The 13,320-nt window shown below is 39.1% G+C and overlaps 1 protein-coding gene across 5 annotated transcripts in view; it reads left to right on the top strand.

The window, feature by feature from the left end:
* Window positions 1-12,974, top strand: part of LOC113499164 (putative transcription factor capicua) — a 30,169-nt gene extending 17,195 nt beyond the window's left edge. Inside the window, exons 10-31 of one of the 5 annotated variants that reach the window (XM_026879518.1) lie at window positions 273-366; window positions 441-1,142; window positions 1,518-1,604; window positions 2,666-2,750; window positions 3,196-3,399; window positions 3,721-3,851; window positions 4,162-4,341; window positions 4,809-4,910; window positions 5,087-5,209; window positions 5,513-5,673; window positions 5,905-6,014; window positions 6,325-6,563; window positions 7,000-7,126; window positions 7,296-7,430; window positions 7,912-8,017; window positions 8,386-8,483; window positions 8,840-9,029; window positions 9,568-9,704; window positions 10,139-10,297; window positions 10,693-10,874; window positions 11,354-11,474; window positions 11,812-12,974. In XM_026879518.1, coding sequence (XP_026735319.1) covers window positions 273-366; window positions 441-1,142; window positions 1,518-1,604; window positions 2,666-2,750; window positions 3,196-3,399; window positions 3,721-3,851; window positions 4,162-4,341; window positions 4,809-4,910; window positions 5,087-5,209; window positions 5,513-5,673; window positions 5,905-6,014; window positions 6,325-6,563; window positions 7,000-7,126; window positions 7,296-7,430; window positions 7,912-8,017; window positions 8,386-8,483; window positions 8,840-9,029; window positions 9,568-9,704; window positions 10,139-10,297; window positions 10,693-10,874; window positions 11,354-11,474; window positions 11,812-11,819 — 3,481 coding nt within the window. In that variant the 3' untranslated portion in view covers window positions 11,820-12,974. The remainder of the gene's footprint in view (window positions 1-272; window positions 367-440; window positions 1,143-1,517; window positions 1,605-2,665; window positions 2,751-3,195; window positions 3,400-3,720; window positions 3,852-4,161; window positions 4,342-4,808; window positions 4,911-5,086; window positions 5,210-5,512; window positions 5,674-5,904; window positions 6,015-6,324; window positions 6,564-6,999; window positions 7,127-7,295; window positions 7,431-7,911; window positions 8,018-8,385; window positions 8,484-8,839; window positions 9,030-9,567; window positions 9,705-10,138; window positions 10,298-10,692; window positions 10,875-11,353; window positions 11,475-11,811) is intronic. The other 4 variants (XM_026879515.1, XM_026879516.1, XM_026879514.1 and 1 more) reach the window with 4 other exon arrangements.
* The last annotated feature ends 346 nt before the right edge of the window (window positions 12,975-13,320 follow it).

Here is a 13,320-nt window from a genome sequence, read left to right as displayed (position 1 = left end):
TTTACCACTCATTTTGCTCTTGTCTCTTTGAGACTCAGAATTTCAAACAGAAATATAAAGCTTCTCTAAAGGCCGATTTTACAATCGCCAGATAATTTTTATTCGACAAATATGTTTGACGTTTTTACAGCTTTTGTATAGAAAATATGTCAAAAGACCATATTTATTCCTCAAATAAAAGTTAATTGATGATTAAAAAATTGGCCCTAAAGGGAGTAGTTAAACAACCATCAAATGTTTCTTACGGTAACCAAAAGCTTTTTATTTTTTAGGCCTGAATTAGTACGACCTAGCCGTGTCAACTCTCCAGCCAGTGTAGCAACAAGCGTGATCCGAGTTTCGCCAGGACCAAACTACCATTATCAGGTACTATAACTAGAAGCAATATAATTAACATCGATAACAAGAAATACTCGAAAATCAAAACCAAGTTAAATTAGACATTTGTCTCTCAGGTGGAGAACAGGAATGGTCCAACAATCGTTCAGACGAACAACGTATCCCAGTCGAACGTCATTGGAGTCCAGACATCGGGACTCAATCTTCAAAACACAATTCACACCAGCATAAACGCTACTACAACAACTCTGTCCAGCCTGACATTGCCATCGAGTATATCCCTTAACTTGAATAACATTAATACTCAAAGTTTGCAAACAAGTATTGCGAACACAATCCGCAGTACCAACGACTTAGCTCACAACTTAATAGTCCCGAGGGCCATACCAACTTCAAACGGGATTGACGTAGAACCGATATACCGTCAGCCGATACACCAGCGGAACGGGATACACGACCAGTACCGCCGCGACACCGAAATGTCGCCGCCATTAAACAATCATGAAAATTTTCTGAATAGGAGAGTCTCGGAGTACGACGACGAAGACCATTCGGCGTCGCAGAGAGAGAATAATATACTTCGTAATGTTATTGATAATAGACCCCCAGAGCTATCCGAGGCTCGTGTTATAGAGGAGAAACAGAGGATCTTGAAGCCGGCGCCGCTGCAGGCGCGCCTGCTGTCAGTACTGGAGCCTGATGTCAAGGACCCAGTGAAGAGGTACTATGTGACCATGGTGCCGCAGAACACTGCTGAAAAGAAGTACGTGTTTATTAAGAACGAACCGGCGGAAACTGTTCAAGTGAGTTTTATACTAATAAGGCATATTTAGATGACGATAGAAACCACGCGTGAGTCCCACACATTGCCCGCAATGAATGGTATCTCTGGAATTAACTTTTATCGTCATATTATAATATCTTGATGTGTTTAGAATGATCTCGAGGTTGAAAATTTGTTTGTAAAATAATTTGGTTCAGTCACAAAATTATTTTAGCCATAGTTTGCTAGGTATCAACAGTACGTAATCGATAGCTCGTGCATTTATCAGTAGATGTTTTATAACAGTAAGTTTACGGTAGACGGCCCAAAACTTTCAGATACACTGAATTAGGATTTTCGTTGCAGATGAGAGAATATTTGTGTTGTAGTTACTTATGTCGGTACTCAATTCCAGATTGAACAGAGGCTGAATCATCTGACACAACAAATCAACAACAACGATTCGGAACCCGAACACCGGAGCTTGGATAACGGTGATCATGTAAGTTACATTATCATTAAGTCAACGATTAACAACTGAAAGATTTAAAAATATAATACATGATCATAACAAGCCCTCCAATCACGCATTCTACTTAAACTACTGCAAAAATCTTCAATGGTAACCAACGCACGTTTACGGGATGTTTAATAGAGCGAAAATATCGTCTAAAAGTATGCTTCCATTACAAGGAGTCTCAGGAAAAGTACGGCTTTTGTTTTTATAGTATAATAGTGTACCAGAGTCATATAACCAAAGGAAATATTTCAGAACATAGTGTAACTTCACTTGTACACTTATGAGACGAAACACGCCCGGTGAGAGATTCGTCGCGTGCCCTATTCAGCGATGATCATGTGATCATACAACTATTATATAATTACAGACACCTCTATTCACCGGATATACTAGTAGTATTATATATAATCAGATTCAATGACGTTATACAGGTTATTGTTAGGTAGTAACAATGTCATATGTTACTGAGAATTTCTTAAAGGAAAAACCCAATAATACTCGGTCTGACCTTGGAATCTGTATAGATACTTAACATGTGTAATAAGTTGTTTTAAAGAGGGTTTACGGCGTATGTTTAACAGACAAAATCCGAAAGTCCACATTATGTAACAAGTCATAACATTTTTTGTGTCAGTTGCCCAGCAATCAACTTAAATAAAATCAAAATATGTAACATATTAATATGACGTCTTTTGTGATCGATTATCAATTAATTATGATAAAAAATCCAGTTGCGTAATTTCTTTATCATTATGAAATATTTTGCATGCAATTAGAAAGACACTGTAGACGATGTTAATGGATTGACCGTCTTTAATGGCAGAATTCGTTTGGTAATGTAATGATGATACTACTAGCTCTTCTTTAGATCCAGACAAGGTCAGTAAGGCATTAGAAATGACTACGAATAAAAACCTTCAAATGTACTTAAAAGGGAGTCTTCCTTGGCAAGTGGCGTAGACTGACTTGTCATTTTGTTAAGCCAAACATCATCCAAAAAATATTTACCACCATACTTAAAACCTTTAATACATCTGTCATAGGTAAACAACGTGAACAGCGCGGTGATCGTCCACCCGAACCAGTTGTTGCCGGTATTGCCGCCACCTACGTCACACACGATTATCGGTGAGTACATATTTCAATTCTTTAATGATATGCGTTTTGTGAATGTTGTGAATGCTATCTACCGAACTATCGGCGGATTTGAATGGCGTACGTGCTTGGTGAAGTTGATGCATTGTAGACTTAATGGCGACGTAATTATAGTAGTGACTTTAAAGCTGTTTTCTCAATATTTTGTGTATGTGGTAATAATATGATTCCTTTAACATAAAAAAAAACAGGTTGTCATTTTTTTAATGTTTTAATATTTTAGTATTAAGATGACTTCTCTATACTTCTACCTATGTTATACGCTTAGTGACTAACTGCGAATTTTACGTTTATAATTCTTGGTAATGAGCAAGCGTGGATTTCAAGATTTATATTTTTTCAGCCACTGATAACCGATAATGCGTACTTACGGAAACTTTACTTAGAGAACCTATATGAATAGCTGTATGTTGTTTAGTGTCGGGCAACACGTTCCCGTGGCAGTCGCTGGTCCCGCTGCTGAGCGGCTCCCCGCCGCCGAGCGCGGGCGCGGCGCCGGCCCCGGCCGCGCCGCCCTCGCCGCGCACGCCGCGCACGCCGCGCACCCCACACACGCCGCACACGCCGCACACGCCGGCGCCGCTCATCAAAACTGAGGACCAGATCAAGACGGAGGCTGGCGGTATGGACCTATACTACTTAAATGATTAATATCTGTAATTACGGGAAATATTTTTTTTTACGAAATTTCAATAGTTTTGTATGCCGATAGTGCCATGCTGCTTCCGCAAAAAGCATAGTTATTAGGCTGGCATGCCTAAGAAAGACCACCTCGGCCACTGCATCCCACATGTTTTAACAGATCCGACAATTCATACATTTCTTTGATGGCATAAGCCAGTCTTTTTACACAGAAGCGCTATTACTATTACTCAGAAGCCCTTGAAGGGCAGTCAATAAGGTACACATCTGTAACTTATTAAAATGTGTTATTCTTTCCCAGATCCTCCTATGTGCACTGATGAAGATGATGAGGTATTTGAAAGCGAAGACTCTGGGACCGGCGGCGACGACTCTACCAAGAGACCCTCGCAAAACACATCAGCGCTCAACTCTCCTGCTACACAGGAAAAGGTAAAATAGTCTAAATATTTGTTTTAAATTTTTTTTTCATAGATATAGGTATATTATAATAAGCTTTATACTAAGGTGGAGACTAAATAACACTATTTTATCAGCATCTTAAAATTAAATAAAATACTGCAAGTTATTGATACTCAGTCAAAATCTTCAATAACAAATCTCTTTCTCCCGAAATCCGGAGAAATATCTACTTACCCTCCATATATTTTTGCTCTGTGAACAGTAGTGAACATAGTCCTTAACGTTTCATCTTTTAAATTTGTTCCTATTGGAGCTTCAAGTTTGTCTTGAAATCGTACAGAAGGAGCGCCGTATCCGCCGGCCCATGAACGCGTTCATGATCTTCTCGAAGCGTCACCGCCAGATCGTGCACCAGATGCACCCGAACCAGGACAACCGCACCGTCAGCAAGATCCTCGGCGAGTGGTGGTACTCGCTCAAGCCTGAGGAGAAGCAGAAGTACAATGAGCTGGCTAGCGAGGTCAGTACACATATATTGAGATTTCTGTATGAAGTATTGTTTTTTTTTTTGTAAAGGAGCACTAAATTTGTCGTATAATGTTTGAATATATAAATGTCTGAAGTTATTTAGTTTTAAGTACCTTGGGTCTTATGTTGTCGCTCTCAATTTAAATAACTTCGGATAGGCATTTTAAAATGCTACTAATATTATAAACGTGAAAACGTTACTCTTTCACTCAAAAACTACTGAACGGATTTAGACGATGGTACACAGATAGTTTATAACCTGGATTTACACATAGGATACATTTTTATCCCGATTTTATGTTCCCGTGACATAATTTTCGATTTCTAGCGGGTTAGACCGCGGACAACAGCTAATGGTACATAATATACATAATAATATATTTCATAGAGGATATATTTCGAAATCAATAATCAGTATCTCAATCAGGTCTTTGTTACAATTATAATATTTTCTCTCAGGTAAAAGAAGCCCACTTCAAAGCGCATCCGGAATGGAAATGGTGCAATAAAGACCGCAGGAAGTCGTCTAGCAGTAAAGATCCAACTGGATCCATGCCACAGGTATGGAATACATTCATACAATTACTTAAATAATTTGCCATTGCTAGGATGGTTCAAACTTTGTAAGTTATGAGGGAAGTTTTTGTGGAAACTTACAAGTGAGTTACACTTGGGAGAATTTAATTTTTACACATTTTCCTTATCTTTGTTTTCTTATAAATGTTTTATCTTTACAGAGTCCACGAACTCCGTCTGAAGTGGGTCTCAGCGGTGCTCTGTCAGCTAGTTCAGACTTGCCCGTGCCTGTGGCTTCGTACAACCACATCGGATCGCCGCAGCTTAGCGACGATGAGCAAATGGTATGTCCTACTACTTGCACATCGAGCAATCAAAGTCTATATACACCATAAGATATATAAGCCTCCTGAACACATTTCAGCTACAATCACTTTGTATCGAGACACAAGTAGCTTAAGCACTAGAATTTTAAACTTGCTGATTTCCATATTGTAGTTAATTTTTAACATTTTATTTCTTCTTATTTCGTACACCTACTGTCGACGCAAACCACACCATACTTATTACTATTGCACAATAACCGATATTGGTAAATGCAAGCGGACTATGAAATATGTAATTTAATGTATTTTGTCAAATTTCAGCCATCGCAACCAGAAGAACCGCCCCCTGCGGTCCAGAGCATAGAGATCGATCTCAAATGTGGTGAGAAGGTGACCGACTCGGACTCCGAAGGACTGGATACCAGGGACTACTTGCCGTCGCATCACGACCACACCCGAAGGCCTAAACCTATTAAAGCTCGGTAAGCAAGTTATTTAATATTTCAAGTGGAATTTACAAATTTTTTTTCAAGCTGATTTTGTACATGGGCTAGCAGACAACGATGAGCCACTATTTTTTAAACTTATGTGCCTTTTCAAATTTCTCGAAAGAGATTCTCATTTCGATTATTTCCGTGTTATATTAAACTCTCTAGCGTATAGTCTTTCTTCCTGCAAATTATTGTAAATCTAATGATATCTTTATATTTCAGCGCTGGATCGTCTGACAATCTTCTGGGCGGGATAACTGCGTCCAGTCCAGGAGGACCTAAGGGCTTCCAACCCACTGGTGGTGCATTTAAATCCACTCACGCTGATACAAGTAAGTTTATAACTTCTTTGTTTGTATGTATAATTTTCATGATACATGATAACTTACTATGACTGTAGTTTTACTATATGTGTAAGTTAGAGGGTCATTTGGTCTTAGTCTTCATTCTGAGTCTAATAAACTACTCCATTGTGATATCATTAGTCTCAAATGAGGTAGGTATTTGACATTAATAAAAAAGAAACAGTCTTTCAAAATTGCATCGTGTTTTCGTTGATCAGATACAGATAGACCACCCCGAAAATAAAAAAGCAAGATTCTTCTACACGATGACATACTCACACCCAACTGTACCTTCCAGATGAGAACCACAGGCAATGGACAGCATTCACGCAGCTGAGCAAGCCGCAGGCCGTGGCGAGCTCCCCGCAGGCGGCGGGCGCGGCGGGCGCGGCGGGCGCGGGGGGGGCCAGCGCGCACAGCCTGTCGCACAGCGTGCAGGGCATCTCGCTGGGCACGCCCAACCTGTCGGCGCAGGCCGCGCTCGACAACGCCATCGCTTCCATCATGAACTCGCCCACCTCCACGTGCGGGGTGCAGGTACGGGATGAGTAGCTGAGTCATATCTCACTGTGCGGGAGCCGGGTGGATGATGGTCACTTAGCCAAACCCACTGAGCGCCATGAGTCGCCATGAGTCTCGATCATGGCGTAGTACAAGCATTTGTATGATTCTCGAATGCTTGTCTTGAGTCTGGGTGCCTTTGTGATTGTGTGTAATTTGAAATACTGTGAAAACACCCCGCGATGTAAAGATTGAATTCCTTAATTCGGAAGTCGTGTTTTTTTTTAATAAAAAGTCTAAAATTATATTTTAGCTTGTTTACTTAATAAACTTAAAAAGTAAATTTTTCAGTATCTAATACACAAATCGACAGATTGGTCTGACGACAAGATAGAAGTTAGAATTCTTCATAAGTGCAATTCAATAAATGTTTATTGATTCTCCATCACCTTCATGTTAATGCATATTGTAGGTAATATCGAGCGGCATGTCCAACACGATCTCGACGCCGACGTCCACGCCGCTGACGACGCCTCTCGCCAACCCCGTGCTGAAGAGCTTCACTATCGTCAAGAGGAGTATTGGTGATAACTCGCCCTGTAAGTTTACTTGAAATTATAAATCCTCTACTGTTATACTGACATACTCGAATATCCTCTACTGTTGTATTGATATACATTATTACCCATATTAACACTTGAACGCCATATGCAGCTGATAATACACGCCATATTTTGTGTGATACAGTAATATATTGTGTTTTACCAGGTCCTCTCACCCTGTCGCTGGACGCGTCCGGCAACCTGCTTTTAAAGCCGAGCCAATCGTCGGACAGTCCCGCTTCAGACCAGTCGATGCACTGCGTTCATCTACAAAGACTTTATGTGCCAACCTTCAATACGGGTGAGTTTTGTTTGCTCACCGTACTACTAATTGGATTATGACTTTGTTGAAGTGGATTGAATAATTGTGTAGTTTATAATCATTTAGTTATGAAAAATCTGACTTTAAAAATAAAACATTATTTTGTTTTCTGACTTACTTCTGATACTACACTTTTGTTTGTCTATTGCAGAAGCAAGTGATTTCTAAATGTCAATTGTCTACTTAATGTCCTATTTAACTTGTAGTTAATACTAGTAAAGCCGCGCATCCGTCGCCGGACGACTTCTAACACAGTTTCGTTTTCGAAGAATAAGGCCTTGTGTCTTATGACCTTTTTTAATGGAATAATTGTAACGTTTTGAAAGTGCCTGGAATACGGACTACTTGAAATAAAAACTTAAAAATAAAAATCACGAATATTTATATTTAAAGTTACTGGTTCTTTAGAAACGTAGTAACTTTATTTAGTCGGGTACTTTAAAGCTGTAATTGTTCACAGAAGTAGAGACCCCGAAGAGTACCCCCCAGCCCGCGCAGAGCGTGCAGGCCGCGCAGTCCGTCATCGTGTCGCAGAGCAACACCAACACCGCGCCCAAGCCTGCCACGTGAGTACTGCATACTTCAAAATGTAGAGCCAAAACATAAATGTAAAGCACTTCTTGGATTGAATAACTATTTATAACAATTTACTATCGAGTAGGTAATGCCCTACTAGCTTTTAGTTTGTTTGCGACCCAATCTAGCAGCACGATCCCTGACGTATTACGTTACTAAATCGTTACTAAATATGTGGGTTACGAGTCAAACTATTTGCATGGTACCACTTCGGTATGTGGTACGAATAACATGAATAAGAAACATACAACAAAGTCTATGCAACTACTCTTTATAAGGTTTCCAAAACAACATGAAACTTTATTGAGTTACGTTAAACCATTTAGCAATAATATATGTTTTTCCTAATTTTTTGTAGCCAATGGCATTCATCTGTCGAAGAAACCCGTCCATTCCCGTTAGCACCAACTCCGGCGCAGCTTGGCAGAGCGCCTTTACAGAAGAGACTTAGTCGAGGTACCTATAACGTTTTACTTTTACCTAATAAACCTTTGTTCCCCTACAGTCTGAAATTATTGTTCTATTTGTCAAAAGTCTACCCATTGTTCTTCATTGTAATCTAATAAATGTAAATGTGATTCAAACTGCCTTAAGAAATTATTGTATCTATTTAATTGTATATGCTAACAATGTTTCCTTTCTGGTTAGAATCACAATATAAAAATTTCACAAAGTATATTTTTCTTTAATGACGAAAACTGTATATTTATAGCTTAAAGTCTTAACATTTCGGCCTACTCGCTTCGGCTGTGAATAGGCAACAAAAGGGAAGAATTTGTAGCACCAAGAAGTCACATCTCATAATCCCCTAGGCACGTCAACAGGCTCGACGGGCAGCGAGCCGGCCACGTCCGCGGCGGGCGGCAGCGGCGCCCTCGCGCGGCACGACGCCGGCGGCGCCGCCAGCTCCGACGACGCGGCCTCGCCCAAGCACTGCGACCTGCCCAGCCCCTCGCACAAGAAGAGCCTCTTCAAGAAGAGGAATGAGGACGGCAGGGACAAGTATGTGGCTCTTTACACTATTTTATCTAATGGAAAAGTAGAGAACTATGTATAATTTAAGGTTTTCGAATAACTTTATGTATTTTAATAGTAACTATAGTGGGACTGATTCATTATTAAATGATACAACGGTTTATTCACGCGATTTATCGGGAGTGCCCGACTAGTTCGACTCGCGATCCCACGGCGTCAGCTTATGATTAAGGACTCCGGTTGGGTCCGAAACTAGTCGGGAAATCCTGATAAACACGCGTGGGTAAACCGTTGCATCATTTAATAACCTTAATGTATTCAGTATACAGGATGTATTTCATAGATATACATACTTTCTACGATGTTACAATGCATTCTATCTGTATAAAAACTTAGACATACAACTCTAGTCATAGTAATCCAACTGCTGGGCATCCTTTCTAAAACAATCGAAACTGTTCTGAGTCTCTTTCTTGACCTGATTAGTGTACGTACTTACCTTTCTTAACCTCTATATCTATAAAATAATATGCATTTCTTACCCAAGTACAATTGCTTTCTACAGAGTGTTGGAGACAGTGAACTTTGAGCAGAAGTTCAGCACGTTGCCGCAGTTCAAGCCCGAGGCTTGCAGCCCGAGCGCTATGGTGGTGCCTAGGAGTCCGCAACTTTATACCATGAGGAAGAAACACAGCAAAATGGGTAAGTACTCTTTTTTGACTGATTTTATTGATCTGATTGATACCCATTTAAATTATAATAATAATAGGTAGTTAATAATTGATTTGCAGCGGCAAAGATGAAGCAAACTGTCTCTTCAATCTGAAAAGATATGTAGGAATTATACGATGTTTTTCACCTTTCTTGAGTTCAGTTTATCCACTTTTTTTAATTAGCCTAAGTAAGATCTTACTACTAGATAGGCCTACTTATTCTCCGTCCAAAGTACTTTACATTTTGCAATTTCGGGCTACGTCGCCCCCAAGATCGTCACAGTAACTGCCGCTGCGACAGCCAATGACACAGTTTACAAATTACAAAATACGCATAAGTTTTACACTTCAATACTGATTTGTTTTTGCGATATCTCATAATATATCAACCATATTAATTGTTACAATATTGATAACCAACAGAAGATGAGCCTACAGTAGTGACGCCGCAGCTGGAGCCCGAGGTCATGAACGGCAACGGCATGCCCACCCCGCACTCGTATGGTACGCCGCATACAACCACCAACAAGCTGGTTGGGAACACTTTCTTCGGACCAGATTTCAATCTGGATACTTATAGAGGTATGTGTATTTTTATTTTATTTCCGATGACTATATACTGTATTATATTTGTATTTAAAAAATATTGGATGTCATGGATTGCGGAATAATATTTTTTTACAATCGCTTCAACTAAATTTTTTATCAATTTAAAGTTGAGTAATACAGTTCATAAATTAAAATTGTGATATTTTTTTATAACTGTTGTCGTTGTCGTTGTCGTTATGTGTTTGCGCGCGTTCTCTATTTCATAATGCAAACAGTCCAGCACGCGTCAGTGGTAGTGACCTTTGCTGGTCCATGAGGTTGGAGTCACGTCGTCACTCTGCTCCCGTGTAGTGTCCAGCACGGGTCAGTAGTACTGTCCAGTGCTGGCCATGAGGTTTGATGTGTATTCTCACGCGCCTGCCCCGCAGTGTCGTCGGAGGGCCTGGAGGAGATGTCCCCGCGCACGCCGTGCTCGGCGGGCGGCGCGGCGGGCGCGGCGCGCGGCGAGGCGGGCCACCGCCGCGTGCTGGAGCAGCGCCGCCATCTCGTGCTCAAGCTGTTCCAGGAGCACGGCATGTTCCCCACCACGCAGGCCACCACGCACTTCCAGGTAACACACGCGACTACCGCGTACTAATTATTCTGCTACTCTATTCATGAAGAGAGCTCCAAAACTAACACCGAACTCCCTAATGATAAAAACCTAACCTGCGAGGAGGCAAAAACCATGGACCATGGGAACGTGACGCAAACTGCCTATCCTATTTCATACAGTAAATCTTCATAGATATCTGATCTCAAAATAGAGCCGACTCTTGATTACTATTATTTATAGAATATTTTTAATAAATGGTAAATAAAATAATCGCAACAAGATACTACGACACTCTCTGAAGTTTCATGAAAAGTATCGTATTAGCTAAAGCAACAAATGCTTTTATAAATTTTTTTGTCAATTTGTTTCAAAAGGGAACAACTGATTTACATTTTATCTCGTTTCAAATATTGACTATCCTAATACAGCACACAATCATAATTCGTTGTTAAGTTATTACATCTATTTACTAATGAAATATTGTGACTACTCAGGCTACTCACATGGACATATTCCCAACAAAGATGGCTCTGCAGCTAAAGATACGCGAAGTGCGGCAGAAACTGATGGCCCAGTCGAACCTCACGCCCCACTCCGAAGTCAATACGCCAACTAGTAAGTATTTCTGAATTTAATATAGAAAATGCGGCGCCTCATAACTGTTCAGGTATAGAAACAATATTTAAATAATGGCCATTTTAACGGGAGACGTCTTTGATACACGCTAATTAATTTTATAAAGCAATAAATAATTCCGAGTAAAAGATAGTGATATAAAAATTGAACTGTAAACTCCTTATGGTATACTATCAAATTTTTTATGTTTCTGGACTCAAAGTTATTATTATTATGAATACTCGCAAGTTACACGGCGAACTGTCGATTAGGTATTTACTACCGACTGAAATAAATTTCTAATAATTGTTGTTTTCAAAAGAACATTAATTTTTATTTCAGTAAATTCTCCAATCGCGTCCGCGCCCTTGCAGCCGACGTCGACGGCCAGTTAGCGATGCGGAATCACTATCTCCATTGTGGTGCAGGAGTAAAACGTTATAGGGATTTAGCTCTCACACTTATACATACACAATACATAAATACACATTTACGACTAACAACTACAATACAAACATCAGTTATCGAAACGAGGCTCAGTTTAAGATTGGCATTCATCATTGAACTTAAGAATACATTCTTAAGATCTTAAAGTGAGCTTTGTTCGGGTGTATAAACCACTGTATCGTCAATTAAATGTATGTAAATTTGATCTTCAATAGAAGCTTTCAGTGTTATATCTCTATGACGTTAAAATGGAGATTGGATTGGATTCGCAAAATGATCGATAAATGCATAAGCATTTAAAACAGTGATTAGTATAATGTATAGCTACTCGTTTATAGTATTTTATTATTATCCAGATATACTTTTTTAAATAATAAAAAGTTTAAAAAATCGAAAAAATTAATCGGTAATGTTAAGTCCGTGAGAATTGGCGATGCATGGTCTAATTTGATTTAAATTGTATGTTTTATGTAAAATGTAGTTTTATCTGAAAATAACAATGGTACTAATGGTTTGTCCCCTTTTCATACGTCTTAACCAATGTTGATCCTGTTATACTTATAACGCACTAGGTAGAGAGATTATTAGCCAACCCAATCCGTTAATGCGTACATTTGATTGGCTAATATGTCTATCAGCCTAGTGCGTACTTATCTGTGTAAATGAGAAAGACAGACGAATGGTTACGAGATGTTTCATATCTATAGTGTTTCATGTTACAATAATACAAAAAAAGTAAAAAAAAATAACAAAAAAATCCGACCTCTATCATCCGAGTATTTACTTAAAGCCAATTTGTTAGCAACGTGACTTTGAGAATATTACTAACACTGTATTAGAATGTGTTAAAATCATTTCCATAAAAAATGTGTTTTTACATTTCTCTTACAAGAACTATTTTCCTCCATATACTATTAACATTTTTACTAGCCTTAATGCAGATCGAATCCCTCAAATGTAAGAAAGTGACATGTTCAATTTGCGAGTCTTAACGAAAACACGTCATTTTCATATATTCCAACAACTTCTATCATTATTATGGCTTGTTTAAATATATGAAATGAAATGAAATGAAATCATTTATTCTGTAAGTAGGATATATCATCACTTTTACATGTCTTCTTATTTTTTTGAGAACGCTGGAGTCGACATTTCCTATCTGACTACCCTGAGAAGAAATGTCGAAACAAACTCAAGGGGTCACAGTCTCTTTTAAAGTCCAGACAATTTCAATGTGAATAGATATGTATATATAGTTCTAGTAAGAAACATGTTAAGACACAATTAACTTACGGCTATGACTTTAAAATGTTTTACTACAGTCATCTGAGATCAATAGAAATATAAACATTCGCTTTTAATTGGTTAAATTACTAATCGATCATTTGTTTCATCGTAA

Source organism: Trichoplusia ni, chromosome 12 (assembly GCF_003590095.1).
Source record: "Trichoplusia ni isolate ovarian cell line Hi5 chromosome 12, tn1, whole genome shotgun sequence".
Classification (NCBI taxonomy): Eukaryota; Metazoa; Arthropoda; class Insecta; order Lepidoptera; family Noctuidae; genus Trichoplusia; species Trichoplusia ni.
Note: the sequence above shows the minus strand (reverse complement) of the source record. Positions and strands in the feature narration are given on the sequence as shown.